We start from the raw sequence: 13,239 nt of genomic DNA, 5'->3' as shown, positions 1-13,239 counted from the left end.
CCTGCCCTCTGCCTTGGAGCTGCTCCCAGAGACTCCTGCTTGCTGTACAGGGGGAAGGGGGAAGAAGGGGGCTAATGTCAGGGTGTCTCCCCCTCCCCCCTGGTCCTGCACCCCGCTTACCCCATCTTCGATAGAGCAGGGGGGACACACGACAAAGGGAGGGAGCTTCTAGGCAGTAGCTGCTGTCTCAGGTCTCAGCAAGCTGATTTAGTTAACAAGGCAGTGTACTTAAGCCTGGGGTCAGCTACTTAAAGGGGAAATGTGCATTTTTTCTCTCACACACAGGGTGTGTGTCTGTCTGCCCTCCCTCCTTTCCTGCTGCCTTGTAGAGTGTTGTGAGAGTTAACCCTTGAGGGCTCAGCCAATTGCTAGTTCATTTAGCAGTAAGGCATTCCCTGGGAAATATCCTACCCTCTGACTTCTCCATCTCAACCAAGCTTCATAATCATCATCACTGTGTACCAGTATTAAATTGTTTGTTTAAAACTTATACTCTGTGTGTGTGTGTAGACAGACAGACAGATAGATAGATAGTCTTTTGTCTGGTGAAAAAAATTTCCCTAGAATCTAACCCCCTCATTTACATTAATTCTTATGGGGAAATTGGATTCGCTTAACATTGTTTCGCTTAAAGTCACATTTTTCAGGAACATAACTACAACGTTAAGTGAGGAGTTCCTGTACAAAGGACCAGATCAACAATTCATCCTCTAAGCTGAACCCCCAAGAAAGCTATTTTGGGTGCTTAATTTTTGTAATTGTTTCTTTTAAGATCTAGCAAAAAGCTTAAGTTCCAGAAGTATTTTTTCCCTTTTTGTTTTTAATAAAATTTACCTTTTTTAAGAACAGGATTGGATTTTTGGTGTCCTCAGAGGTTTGTGCATGTTGTTTGATTAGCTGATAGAAAACAAAGGAGATTAGCTTTGTCTTTCGCAACTCTTCCTCGGAGGTGGGGTGAAAGGGTACTTCACAGGGAGGAATTCCCAAGTGCTTCTTCCTGGGTTCAAAGGGTGGTTTTTTTGCATTTGAGTGGTGGCAGGATTTACCAAGCCAAGGTCAGAGAGAAGCCCTAACCTTGAGAGTTTAATACAAGCCTGGAATGGCAACTATTAATTTTTAAAATTCTTGCAGGCCCCCACTTTCTGCACTCAGACTGACAGAGTGGGGATTCAGTTTGAAGGTTACAAGCAAACAAAAGCATCTGGGGTTAGCACAAAGGAGATTCACAAGCCAAAATAAGAAATAGACCTAACTAAACATTCCCTATCCAAATTATTTCTTCTAGGTATGGAAGATACTTTTTCATACCTGGTTCAAACCTTACATTTCTGCTTATAGCATTGCTGCTCCATGTCCCTGCAGCCCAGAGAACAACAGACAAAGAGAAAGTTTCCTTCCCAAATTTAAAAGTTCTAACCCTCCCATTGTGTCAAGTATCAGAGGGGTAGCCGTGTTAGTCTGGATCTGTAAAAGCAGCAAGGAGTTCTGTGGCACCTTATAGACTAACAGATGTATTGCAGCATGAGCTTTCGTGGGTGAATACCCACTTCGTCGGATGCATCCGACGAAGTGGGTATTCACCAACGAAAGCTCATGCTCCAATACGTCTGTTAGTCTATAAGGTGCTACAGGACTCTTTGCTGCTTTTACTAACCCTCCCATTGGCTCTTTTGGTCTTTTCTTTTACTTGTGGGCTTGTTAACCCTTTACAGGTAAAGCAAGCAGAGAACAGCTACAAGAGGGATTTTACAGCTAACTGACTGGCTGGGTGTCCATCAAAGGGAGCTCCCCTGCCCCCCTCGCCCCACTTCATTTATCACACAGGCTGAGGGGAGATTTGGATCACTCGAGAATGGGCAGCTAAAGCTTCAGGTCTGGTTGTCTGACACGAGAGTGTGGTGGCTGCCCAGTTTTCAGACTGTGGTTTTGCAATAAATACCATCGCTGCTGTCACTGTCTGATGGGGTCGGTCTGCTCTCTCTGTACTGGACTGCTGCACCCCAGTTCCCATTGCTGTTCTCTTGTTCGGAACACATGTCCACCTGGATTCACCTATTTAGTTTTGTCCTGTTTTAATATCAATTATAAAGCTGCTGCTGCTGCCTCTACTCTGAGACCGTGAGTCAGAACTGACAACTTTATTTAAAATTCAAGTAACAATTCTAATCCCTTGATCCAACCCCTGATAACATCCATCTCCCAAAACACAGCCACAAAACTGACTAGATAGTTTTACCCTGAGCAAGTGGCCTGGTGGCTGGAGCTTTGTTATGCATGCCTGGGCCCTGTCATGTGTTGTGGTGTGGATGGCAGTGATGTCCCTCTGTTTCACCCTCTGTGGCTAGTCAGAGTTCAGGGCCCTGGAGAAGTAGAAATTCATGGAGTCTGGAATTTTCTATGATGCACTTTTGTTTATTTACAAGGAACGCACAAAGTCCTGCTTCTCTGAGCACAGAAGGAGTCAAGAATAAGAGGAGCAGTTTCCCAGCTGACAGCCCAAGCCTCTTTAGACAGCAGACCCAAAAGCTCCCTCACTAGCTTTTTGCAGGTCACATTGGGCTCACCGGCTATATGCTTGGATTTTTTGGTTTTTGCCTCTGCCTGCCTTTCTCTTTGTCCTTATTTGTTCTCAGTTTCTGTGTGTTCTGCCTTCCCTCCCACACCCAAAACAATACTTTGCAAAAGCCTCTACCCACACCAGTCCACTCTACTCCTGTGGGGGAAGGGCTCACAACCCCCTGTTGTCTTGGGGAGTGGGGCTTCTGATTAGCTCATCCTGACACTTCTGGTAACTGCAGGCTGCGGTAACGCCCCAGCTCAGAGGGGTTTGTAATCAAAGCAGTCACTGGTCCCTCTCAGCATAACGCTATCAAAGTGCAGCCAATTGACCCAGGGCATTCTCCTTTTCCTCCTCACTCAGTGCCCATATAAAGATGTCCATTTCTATGTGACACCCCCTCTCCCCCCATGAGACATGAGGCCGCAGTATAGAGACAAAGCCATGCAAATGCAGACTGCTGTCACCCAGTGAATCTGCCGTCCACGGGCTAAAATCTCAGCAGCATTGGACTCACACTCAGTGCAGCACAACCGTGTGTGGAAGGCAAATGGGACTTTAGCCCCTCACTAAGAGCTGTTCTAACATGCACCAATTTGGGATAATCTCCAAGCGGTCATGAGGCCAGTGAGACTGGAGAGAGTGCAGTGCACCCCAGATCCCCTTCCCTCAGCACTCTCATACCTCCAACAGGCTGTGGCTGGTGTAGATGCCTATTATCTTCCATTGCTTCTGGGTGACTAGAGAGGAAATCTGATTGGCTCCACATAGAATAGTCTCTGCCCTTCCCAGGTAGCTGTCACAGAGCCATGGAGCTGGAGGGCTGGGATTAAGTGGGAGGTGACCTCAAGTAATGAGCTCACTTGACAAGGTCCTGTCTCAGGGATAGTCTTGCTACAGGCAAAATGCGCCGCAGGAGGCAACCAGCTGCAGCACTCGCATGGCAGCCCAAACAGGTAAAGTACCATCTAACTGCTGTAATTATCAAGCTAGGCCTTTAGCTGCACCCACTTATTGACAAATCTACAGAAAAGCAGCACCACTCTCATTCAGATCTAAGCACACACCAAGAAAAGATACTGCACATCTCTCACACAGGGACCCAGACATGCTCCAGTCCTTCTGTAAAAAGAAACTACGCTCATGGGATAGGCACAGCCACAACTCCATCTTCCCCTTTTCTGCTCCACACTGCAATGCCTCCCCATGCCGGGACTGCTCAGATTTCACTAGATTACAGCAGCAATTGAGCGAATGCCCTGGACGACGCATGTAAACACAGAGCCCCCGATTCCATCCTGCCCCTTGATTAATCAGGAGATGGCAGCAGGCAACGGGCACTGAAACCCATTCCCCATGATCACGCAGTGCTACAGAAAGGGGCCAGGTCCCCACAATCTCTCTCACTGGTTCCCCTGGCAGTTGTAAAGTCTCCACTTACCAATAAAATACTCTCCCAGGACATCCAGCGAATAGGGAGCACGGCCCGCCCCTGGATTCGGTAGTAGTCTCCACTGTACAGGTTCCTGCTCATGCCAAAGTCTGCTATTTTGATGGTGTAGTTCTTACCCACCAAGCAGTTGCGTGTGGCCAGGTCCCGATGCACAAAATTCAGAGAGGAGAGGTACTTCATGCCAGAGGCAATCTGAGTGGCCATGAACTTCAGATCAGTGTAGCTGCGGAGACAGGGAAGGCCAAAGGAGGGGTGAGGCTGCTGAGCAGGCCTTGAACCACCGGGATGTGATGTCACCTAAACAGGAGCAGTTGGACCTCATCCTCAGCAACTCACAGCAGCCTGCCCTTGTACGATGCAAATCCTGGGGCAACAACCTGGACACCAACAGCCTACAGCAGAAGCTCCCATGGTAATTGCTGGATGTATCATGGAGCAGGCCCTGGCTAGATACTGCACTGCAGTGGAAGGGCCAGTCAGGGGAGGATTGCCCTGACAGTGTGTCACTGGCAGGACAGTAAGAAATGAGCATGGCATGGATGGCAGAGTGGCCTGGCCAGATTCCTACTGGGCAGCCCTCCTGCATGTCCATGCCCCAGCTACCCAAAGGTTTGGCACATCCCCAAAACAGGGCAACGGCACAAAATGCTGGAGTCAGCAGGAGGAGCCCAAGAAATGACAATGAAATAGGCATTTCCTCCTGCTTGTGCTTTCACCACCTCCATCTGATCACACTCGCTCTCCCTACCCCCACCCAGCCACCCCCCACTCTGCCCCATCCCGCCCCCTGCTCTCCTTACCTCCACCCAGACACACCCTCTCCCCAACCTCCTCTCACTGCCCCCATCTGATCACACTTGCTCTCTTCACCCCGCTCAGCCCACCTGTCCTCCCTTTCTGCCCACCCAGCTACACCTACTCTGCCCCAACACCTATCTAGCAACACCATTACTTCTCACTCAGGCGCTCCCGTTCTCACGACCTCACTCCCACCCAGCCACACCTGCTCTCGTGACCCCTCCCCCACCTGCTCTCCTCCACCCATCACATCTGCTCTCCCTGCCCCTACCCAGTCATATCCTCCCCTTTCTGCATCCCCCACGAAGTCCCACACGCTCTTGCCCTTCTGCCCCACCATGCTGTGAGAGTGGTAGAGCCCTGTATAGGTGAGGAGTTCCATGCTGGATCAGAAGGGCTACCTGACAATGGGTCCATTGCTGGCAGGGGGGAGCTGGGGCTCGTGGCGGGATAGGAACTGGTTGAGGTCGCCATTCTCCATGTACTCAGTAATCATGCAGAGAGGGTCGTCAGTGATGCACACTGCCAGCAGCCGGATGATATTGGGGTCCTTGAGCCGTGACATGATCTTAATCTCCTTCAGAAAGTCATTCCTTTCAGAAACAAAACCACACAGACATATGTGGGCCCACAGAGACAGGTATACGACACATGTGGGCATACATGGATAGACCCAGAGACACACAGACAGAGAGACACGGACCCAAAGGAACAGATGGACAGAGCCAAAACATGCAGGGTACTGGAGTTAATGGTACAATGTACAACAGAGGAAAGTACCACAGAGAGCAATTTTCACAGCAAAGTACACTAATACTCATGACAGATGTTAATGGGAAGATATTGCTAGCCTTTGCCACATGGCATCAGGCTTCAGGGCCTGGCAGGTCCATCTGGAGCAGCAATCGATGGTGCATGCTCAGGGACCTTCCCATGCAAGTTGGTTATTCACAGAACGTTCTCATGGCCCACGTCAGAGGTGGTAAGAAATGGCACACAGGCAACTTGCTCTTCCCAGAAACCTCAGCTAAGGCATCATGGCTCTGACACCAAAAGGAAGCTCTCTCAGGCAGGTGTCTCTTGTGGACCATCCTGGAGTCTCACTAACAAGCACTCTGTTCCCTGTTCCTGCCTCACTCCCTGGGGTTTACACCCGGGAAACCCCTTAGGCCATGGCTGCTCTCTTAGGATCACATGGGCCTGGAAGATCACCTGGCCATTCATCCCCAACCCCACCCCTTCAGGCGGCTGCTCTGCAACACAAAGGAAGCTCTATAAGGTTTGGCTGCCCATTGGACAAAGGAGAATGCTTTGACCTCCACAGCCCCTCCATAGGTGCCGCTAGACAGGTTCCTGCGTGGGTCCCATCAGTAAGGCTTAGATTGAGTCATGAGTACTTTGGTAAAAGTAATGGACAGGTCACGGGCAATAAATAAAAATTCACGGCTGGTGATCTGTCCATGACTTACCCAAAATACCCGTGACTAAATCTCTACTTCTGGGGCCCTGCTGCTCCAGTGGGCCCCTGATGTGGGGGGCCTGCTCCAGTGCTAGGGTTGACAACCCCGCAGCAGCTGCTCCCAGGGACCACTCTCTGGAAGGCCTCTGGGCGTCCCTGGGGCCGATGCTCCAGCCACCCCGGGACCACTGCTGCTTGGGCAGTCCCCAGGGCACCCCCAAGACCGCTGCTCAGGCACTCCCCAGAGCCAGCCACACCGGCCACTGTTCCAGCAGTCCCCGGAGCCAGCTGCCTGAGTGGCCCTGAAGTCAGCCGCACCAGCTGCTGTGGAAGTCATGGAGGTCCTAGAACATCACAGAATCTGTGACTTCTGGGACCTCCATGAAAGAATCGCAGCCTAACCCATCAGTTCCATGAGCCAAGCACTAGGAAGCCAGCCAGCATACCTCCCAACATTTGCAGGAGCTGAAGTGGAACAGGTGCTGCTCCCTGAGGGCTGAGAGCAAGCCTGCCTCCCTCTTACCCCACTGTGGTGGCTTCTCTCCTGCAGGGCTGGTTAGGTTCACCTCCCTATGAGAGGCATTGTGACCTGGTTCCTGGCATGCAGGGTCGCCATGCCACTCTTATGTGTCCTGGCCCCTCAATGAGGCGGGGAGCCAAGCCCAGCTAGACCTGTGGGACAATTGCTGCTTCAGCTGGGCTGGAGGGTCACAGTGGGACAGTCCTGTGAAATCTGGGACTGCTGGAAGGTCTGCTGCAGAGAGTTAGGGTACAGCTACGCTGAGAGTTGTAATCTCCATCTCCGGGAGGTGGACACATGCTAGCTCTGCTCAAGCTCACACACTAAGAGATAGCCATGTGGCCACAGCAGCACAGGCAGTGCTTGAGCTAGCCCCTCAAGTGCGATCCCATCCTCAATCTAGCCTCGTACTCGGGAAGCTAGCTTGAGCTACCATCCATGCTGCCATGGCAACACTGCTACTAACACGCTAGCATGTAGCTGTCTATCTGAGCTGGGAATTTCACCTCCAGCTGCTGTGTATATGTGCCCTGAGCGCCCTTGTGATCCAAAATAACTCATTGCACAATGGAAGTGCCTGGGGCAGAAAACCTTTCCGGGCCCTAGGAATGAACGGGACAAAGATGGGAAGAAGAGAGGTTAGCCTCACTAAGGGGCAGAGTTAAGGTTATGTTGGTATCTTAACTGGACATTTCCAGACTTCCAAGTGTTTGGGAGCTTTTGAAGTTTCCTGCAAATTTCCTAGACTTCTTTTTTAAAAAGTTTCTTGATTTTATTAACTACAACATTCTTGTGTTTTCCTTTTAATTGCTGATCCATGTTCTCAACCCTAAGTTCAGCTTCACAGAGTTTTGGTCTAGGTAGGACACGTATGCATGCAGCAGGGACCTCACATTGCATGACCCCAGATTTTAGTCTGTTACTTGTAACAGACACCTGTGGCTGCCTAGAACTACTTGGCTTTCCCTGTGTTGAAACCAGGGCCGGCTCTAGGCACCAGCTTAGCAAGCAGGTGCGTGGGGCGGCCACTCTGGAGAGGGGTGGCACATCCAGGTATTCGGAGGCAATTCGGCGGAGGGTCCCTTGCTCCCACTCAGAGTGAAGGACCTCCCAGTGAATTGCCGCAGATTGCGATCGCGGCTTTTGGGGGGGTGGCGGGCTGCTTGGGGCGGCAAAACCCCTGGAGCTGGCCTTGGTTGAAGCCCATGACTACTTGGGATTTCATGGCACAATGGGGACAGCAATCAGGTCCATCTGCTCTAAATGCATAGCCCCCTACCACTTGAGCTAAAGGAGACTCTCCAGTTGCTGTATAAGGCCTCTGACATAGGTTTGATTGCAAACTGAGCAGTCCTGATTCCAAAGTAGAAGGCAGTGGTGTCAACCGCATACCAGTCAGATAAATAATAATAATAAAAGTTAATATTTTAAAAGTTCCTCTCTTTCCCATGCAGTTGAATGGTCCCTCTTTGGTGCATACTTTCAACCCAATACCATTTTAAAATGCAAAATACAGGACTTGCTGTAGTGAATTAGACCTCCTTCGGGTGGCAGAGGGCATTGCAAGCCACTCAGAGATGCCCTCACAGACACATGGCCAAGGATACCATGAGCCACTCAGCCCCCCTCCCCCATGGCTGGGGGGCTTGTGAACTCCTTGGAGCTTGGCCTAACCTGACCAGACCACGCTTCTTGGCACTGAGAGCAGAGCCTATTGCTGAGGATGGCAGGGCTCTTAGCAGAAGCCCAGTGGGGTGGACTGAACATGTGTAGTGTTTTAAAAATCAAACCTGCAAATGTCAAACCATGGGCAGCTAGGGAACAGCAGAGATGGGGGACCAGAGTCAGGAGCTGGGTGTGGATAGGCAGGTGAGGCACTGACCCAGGAGCAGATGTAACAGGAATGATTGATACTTGATTACATGGTGATGAGCATCAGAGGGGAGCCATGTTAGTCTGTCTCCAAAAAAACGACACCTTAGAGACTAACAGATTTATTTGGGCATGCCGCATAAGCTTTCATGGGTAAAAAAACCCCACTTCTTCAGATGCATGGAGTGAAAATTACAGATTCAGGTATAAATATACTGACACATGTAATATATGCCATCATGTACCAGCAATGCCCCTCTGCCATGTACACTGGACAAACTGGACAGTCTCTACGCAAAAGAATAAATGGACACAAATCAGACATCAGGAATGGTAACATACAAAAGCCAGTAGGAGAACACTTCAATCTCTCTGGACATTCAATAACAGATTTAAAAGTAGCAATCCTTCAACAAAAAAACTTCAGGAACAGACTTCAAAGAGAAACTGCAGAGCTACAATTCAGTTGCAAATTTAATTTGGGCTTGAACAGGGACTGGGAGTGGCTGGCTCACTACAAAAGCAATTTTCCGTCTCTTGGTATTGACATTTCCTCCTCAATTATTGGGAGTGGATCACATCTACCCTGACTGAATTGGCCTTGTCAACACTGGTTCTCCACTTGTATGGTAACTCACTTCTCCTCATGTGTCAGTATATTTATGCCTGTAAAAGACGGTTACTCACCGTAGTAACTGGTGTTCTTCGAGATGTGTTGCTCCTATCCATTCCATGTAGGTGTGCGCGCCGCGCGTGCACGGCTTCTCCGGAACATTTTTACCCTAGCAACTCCGGCGGGCCGGCTGGCGCCCCCTGGAGTGGCGCCGCCATAGCGCAGGATATATACCCCAGCCGGCCCGTCCGCTCCTCAGTTCCTTCTTGCCGGCTATTCCGACAGTGGGGAAGGAGGGCGGGTCTGGAATGGATAGGAGCAACACATCTCGAAGAACAACAGTTACTACGGTGAGTAACCGTCTTTTCTTCTTCGAGTGATTGCTCCTATGCATTCCATGTAGGTGATTCCCAAGCCTTACCTAGGCGGTGGGGTCGGAAAGAGACGTGGCGGAGTGTAATACCGCGGAGCCGAAGGCTGCGTCGTCTCGAGACTGCTGCACCAACGCGTAGTGGGAAGCGAAGGTGTGGACCGAAGACCAGGTGGCCGCTCTACAGATGTCCTGGATGGGGACATGGGCCAGGAAGGCGGCCGACGAGGCGTGCACCCTCATCGAGTGTGCGGTGAGTCGGCACGGGGGGACGAGAGCAAGCTCGTAGCACGTTCGTATGCAGGACGTTACCCAGGATGAAATCCGCTGCGAGGAGACCGGCTCGCCTTTCATGCGGTCGGCAATTGCCACAAAGAGCTGGGCGGAACGCCGGAAGGGCTTTGTGCAGCTGATGTAAAAAGCGAGGGCCCTGCGGACGTCCAGAGTGTGGAGCTGCTGCTCACGAGGTGAGGCGTGCGGCTTCGGAAAGAAGACCGGTAGGAAGATCTCTTGGTTGAGATGGAAGGCCGACACCACCTTGGGGAGGAAGGCCGGGTGCGGTCGAAGCTGCACTTTGTCCCCGTGGAAGACGGTATACGGGGGACCCGCCGTCAGGGCGCGGAGTTCCGAGACTCGTCTGGCGGATGTGATTGCCACGAGGAAGGCCGTCTTCCAGGTGAGATGGAGCAGAGAGCACGTAGCCAGGGGCTCGAAGGGTGGGCCCATCATCTGGGCGAGAACCAGGCGTCGGGAGCTCGACCGGCGGTGCCGGGAGCTCGACCGGCGGTGCCGGGAGCCAGATCTGGAGCGAGAGCGGCGGCGCCTTGAGCGGCTGCGTGAGTCTCGGTGTCGCACGCGATGCCTGGAACCGGACCTACTGCGGTGCCGGTGACTCGGCGACCGGGACCTGGAGCGTCGCCGGGAGTGCGACCGGTACCGCGATTGAGAGCGGTGCCGGGACTGCGACCGGCGCCGAGACGGGGAGCGGCGTCTCGACGTTGACCGTCTCATGGATCGGGCCCGGTGTGTCGGCGACCGTCGCCTTGAGCGAGACCGGGATCGAGACCGGATCGTGGGGCCCCGATCGCCTCGGCCGCCCAGGGAAGGAGGGCGCATCATCAGCGGTTTCCCGATCGATCTGAGTGTCCGCACCGGCGGTGCCGGTAGCTGATGGCCCGTATCAGCCGTGAGGTCGATCAGCTCTCTCGCCATCGCGAACGCCTCCGGCGTGGACGGGAGCCTCAGCTCTTCCTCGGTATTTACCGGGGAGCTGGGCGGTGCCGGACTCGACGGCCCTTGCGGCGCCGGAGTCGATGGCCCGGTGCACTTCTTGTGCACTGCCTCAGCCTGTACCGTTTGAGTCGGAGGCGGCTGGGCTAACGGCTTCTGCTGCTTCTTCGCAGAGCCCGTCTTCGGCACCTTGTGCTTCTTCCCCGGAGAGAGAGAGCGGTGCCGGGTCTTCGGTGCCAGGTGCCGAGAGGCGTCGGCACCGGAGCGGCTCGGTGCTGCCGGTGCGCTGCTCACGGAGGCGGGCTTCGGCGCCGATGGAGCTGGCGCTGGAGGTTGGAGAGCAGACTCCATGAGCAGTTGTTTCAGTCGAGAGTCCCGCTCTTTCCTCGTACGAGGCTTGAAGGCCACGCAAATCGGGCACTTATCTGATCTGTGCGACTCTCCGAGGCAGCGGAGGCAGGAGTCGTGCGGGTCACTCACCGGCATGGGCCGCTGGCAAGCCGCGCAGGGCTTGAATCCCGGTGCTCCGGGCATAAGCCCGCACCGGGGCGGAAGAAGAGGGCTAACCCCTCTAATTCCCTAACTACTATACTATACAACTATATATACAACTAGAACAAGAAACTTAACTAATTACTAACAACTATATACAGTAAAACTATGGAGAACGCTAGGGCTGTGGAGGTAAGGGAGCACTCCACTGTTCCTACTGCCGTCACGGGCGGGAAGAAGGAACTGAGGAGCGGACGGGCCGGCTGGGGTATATATCCTGCGCTATGGCGGCGCCACTCCAGGGGGCGCCAGCCGGCCCGCCGGAGTTGCTAGGGTAAAAATGTTCCGGAGAAGCCGTGCACGCACGGCGCGCACACCTACATGGAATGCATAGGAGCAATCACTCGAAGAAGAATATGTAATTTTCACTCTATGCATCTGAAGAAGTGGGTTTTTTACCCATAAAAGCTGATGCCCAAATAAATCTGTTAGTCTTTAAGGTGCCACAGGACTCCTCATAACCATGTAATGAAAGGCTACACAGTTGCACCCACCCACAAGGGGGCCACATGCAACCCCATCTCCAGCATCTCCTGACTCCTCAGTGAATTCTCCTAATGCTGCTTTCGAATGGAATTCCCTAGAGTTTTAAAAAAGAAATATCGTTCCATACACCGTAAGTCTTTGGCATCACCAGAATGCCCTGTGCCATGCAAGGGGAACACTCAGAGCAAAGCCCTTGCTGCCTCCATTGTGTCCCTTGCTAAACCGTGTAAGGATGAGATTTCAAAAGGGTCTAGGGAACACAGGAGACTTGAGTTGCTTTTGAAAATGGGACTTAGTCTCCTGTTACCCAGGGCCTGTGTGTATTTTTCTGAGTGAGGCTCAAGCTCATGGTACATACTGAGTCGTCAAACTCCACATAACCCCAATACCTGGCATTCTTGTTGGCATCTGCTCGCAGCATTTTCACAGCCACCAGGACAGGTTGGTTGGAGCTGACGTCCAAAGCAAAATCTTTGTCCATGAACTTTTCCATCCCCTCCACTTCACAGAGATGAACCTAGAGGGGGGCAATGGGTAGTGTTTACCTTTGCCATCTGGTTCTCTGTTTCCTGAACCTGGAACTTCCTTGGGGGTCAAATCAGAGCAACTCATTCTTACCCTCAAACCGGAACCAAATCAGACCCTTAAAAATTCTGTTAGCACAGTTATCTTCAGTTCTAATAATTCCCATGGCTGTTTTGCCAGCTCTAGGTCCTAACAATAATAATACCTGGCAAAGAGTTACTGATTTATTTTGTTTTATTACACTACAAGCCCCTATGCACTCACCCCGGGCACTCCTATGCCCAGAAAAACAAGGACCTGGTAGAGTGGATGACAGCAGCTGCATCTGCAAGAAAAGGCCATACAACCTTCCGACAAGTCGACCACTGCTGCTACTTGATCCTCAGAATGCAGCCACGGAGCTAATATGAACCACAAATTGTAAAGTGGAGTAAGAAATGGTGGGTGCAGACCCAAGCCAAGGCACCACCACATATGGCAGCAGCATAGTCCTCTTCTGGAAACTGGATGTGACACAACGGGGCCGCCTCTCTCTGCAGATCTGCTCCCCAAGAGTGTTACATTCTGTCTGATGACCAAAATAAATCTTTACTGTCTTTCACTCCTGTCGGTGCCAACACAACCAAGGCTGAGTGAGCCAGAATCAGCAACAGAACTGTTTACTCAGATCCAATCAGTCACAACCACATCACCCTCCTTGAAAACAACGGGATTCCACAGCTGTCCCCACAGCCATAATTTAGTCTGAAGAACTAATGATAATTTGGAAATGGAAAGAACCCAGATTGACTGAAGGGCCCAGGC

At 52.0% G+C, this 13,239-nt stretch overlaps 1 protein-coding gene across 2 annotated transcripts in view; it reads right to left on the bottom strand.

Moving 5' to 3' along the window:
- The window catches only part of DDR2 (discoidin domain receptor tyrosine kinase 2), a 150,133-nt gene that overhangs the window by 16,549 nt on the left and 120,345 nt on the right, over positions 1-13,239 (bottom strand). For both annotated transcript variants that reach the window (XM_045027695.1, XM_045027694.1), the window contains 3 exons: positions 12,300-12,427; positions 5,210-5,401; positions 3,999-4,233 (listed from right to left, as the gene is read on the bottom strand). In XM_045027695.1, the coding sequence (XP_044883630.1) occupies positions 3,999-4,233; positions 5,210-5,401; positions 12,300-12,427 (555 nt within the window). The remainder of the gene's footprint in view (positions 1-3,998; positions 4,234-5,209; positions 5,402-12,299; positions 12,428-13,239) is intronic.

This window comes from Mauremys mutica, chromosome 8 (assembly GCF_020497125.1).
Source record: "Mauremys mutica isolate MM-2020 ecotype Southern chromosome 8, ASM2049712v1, whole genome shotgun sequence".
Classification (NCBI taxonomy): Eukaryota; Metazoa; Chordata; order Testudines; family Geoemydidae; genus Mauremys; species Mauremys mutica.
The sequence above is the reverse complement of the archived record's forward strand: the minus strand, read 5'-3'. Positions and strand labels throughout refer to the sequence as shown.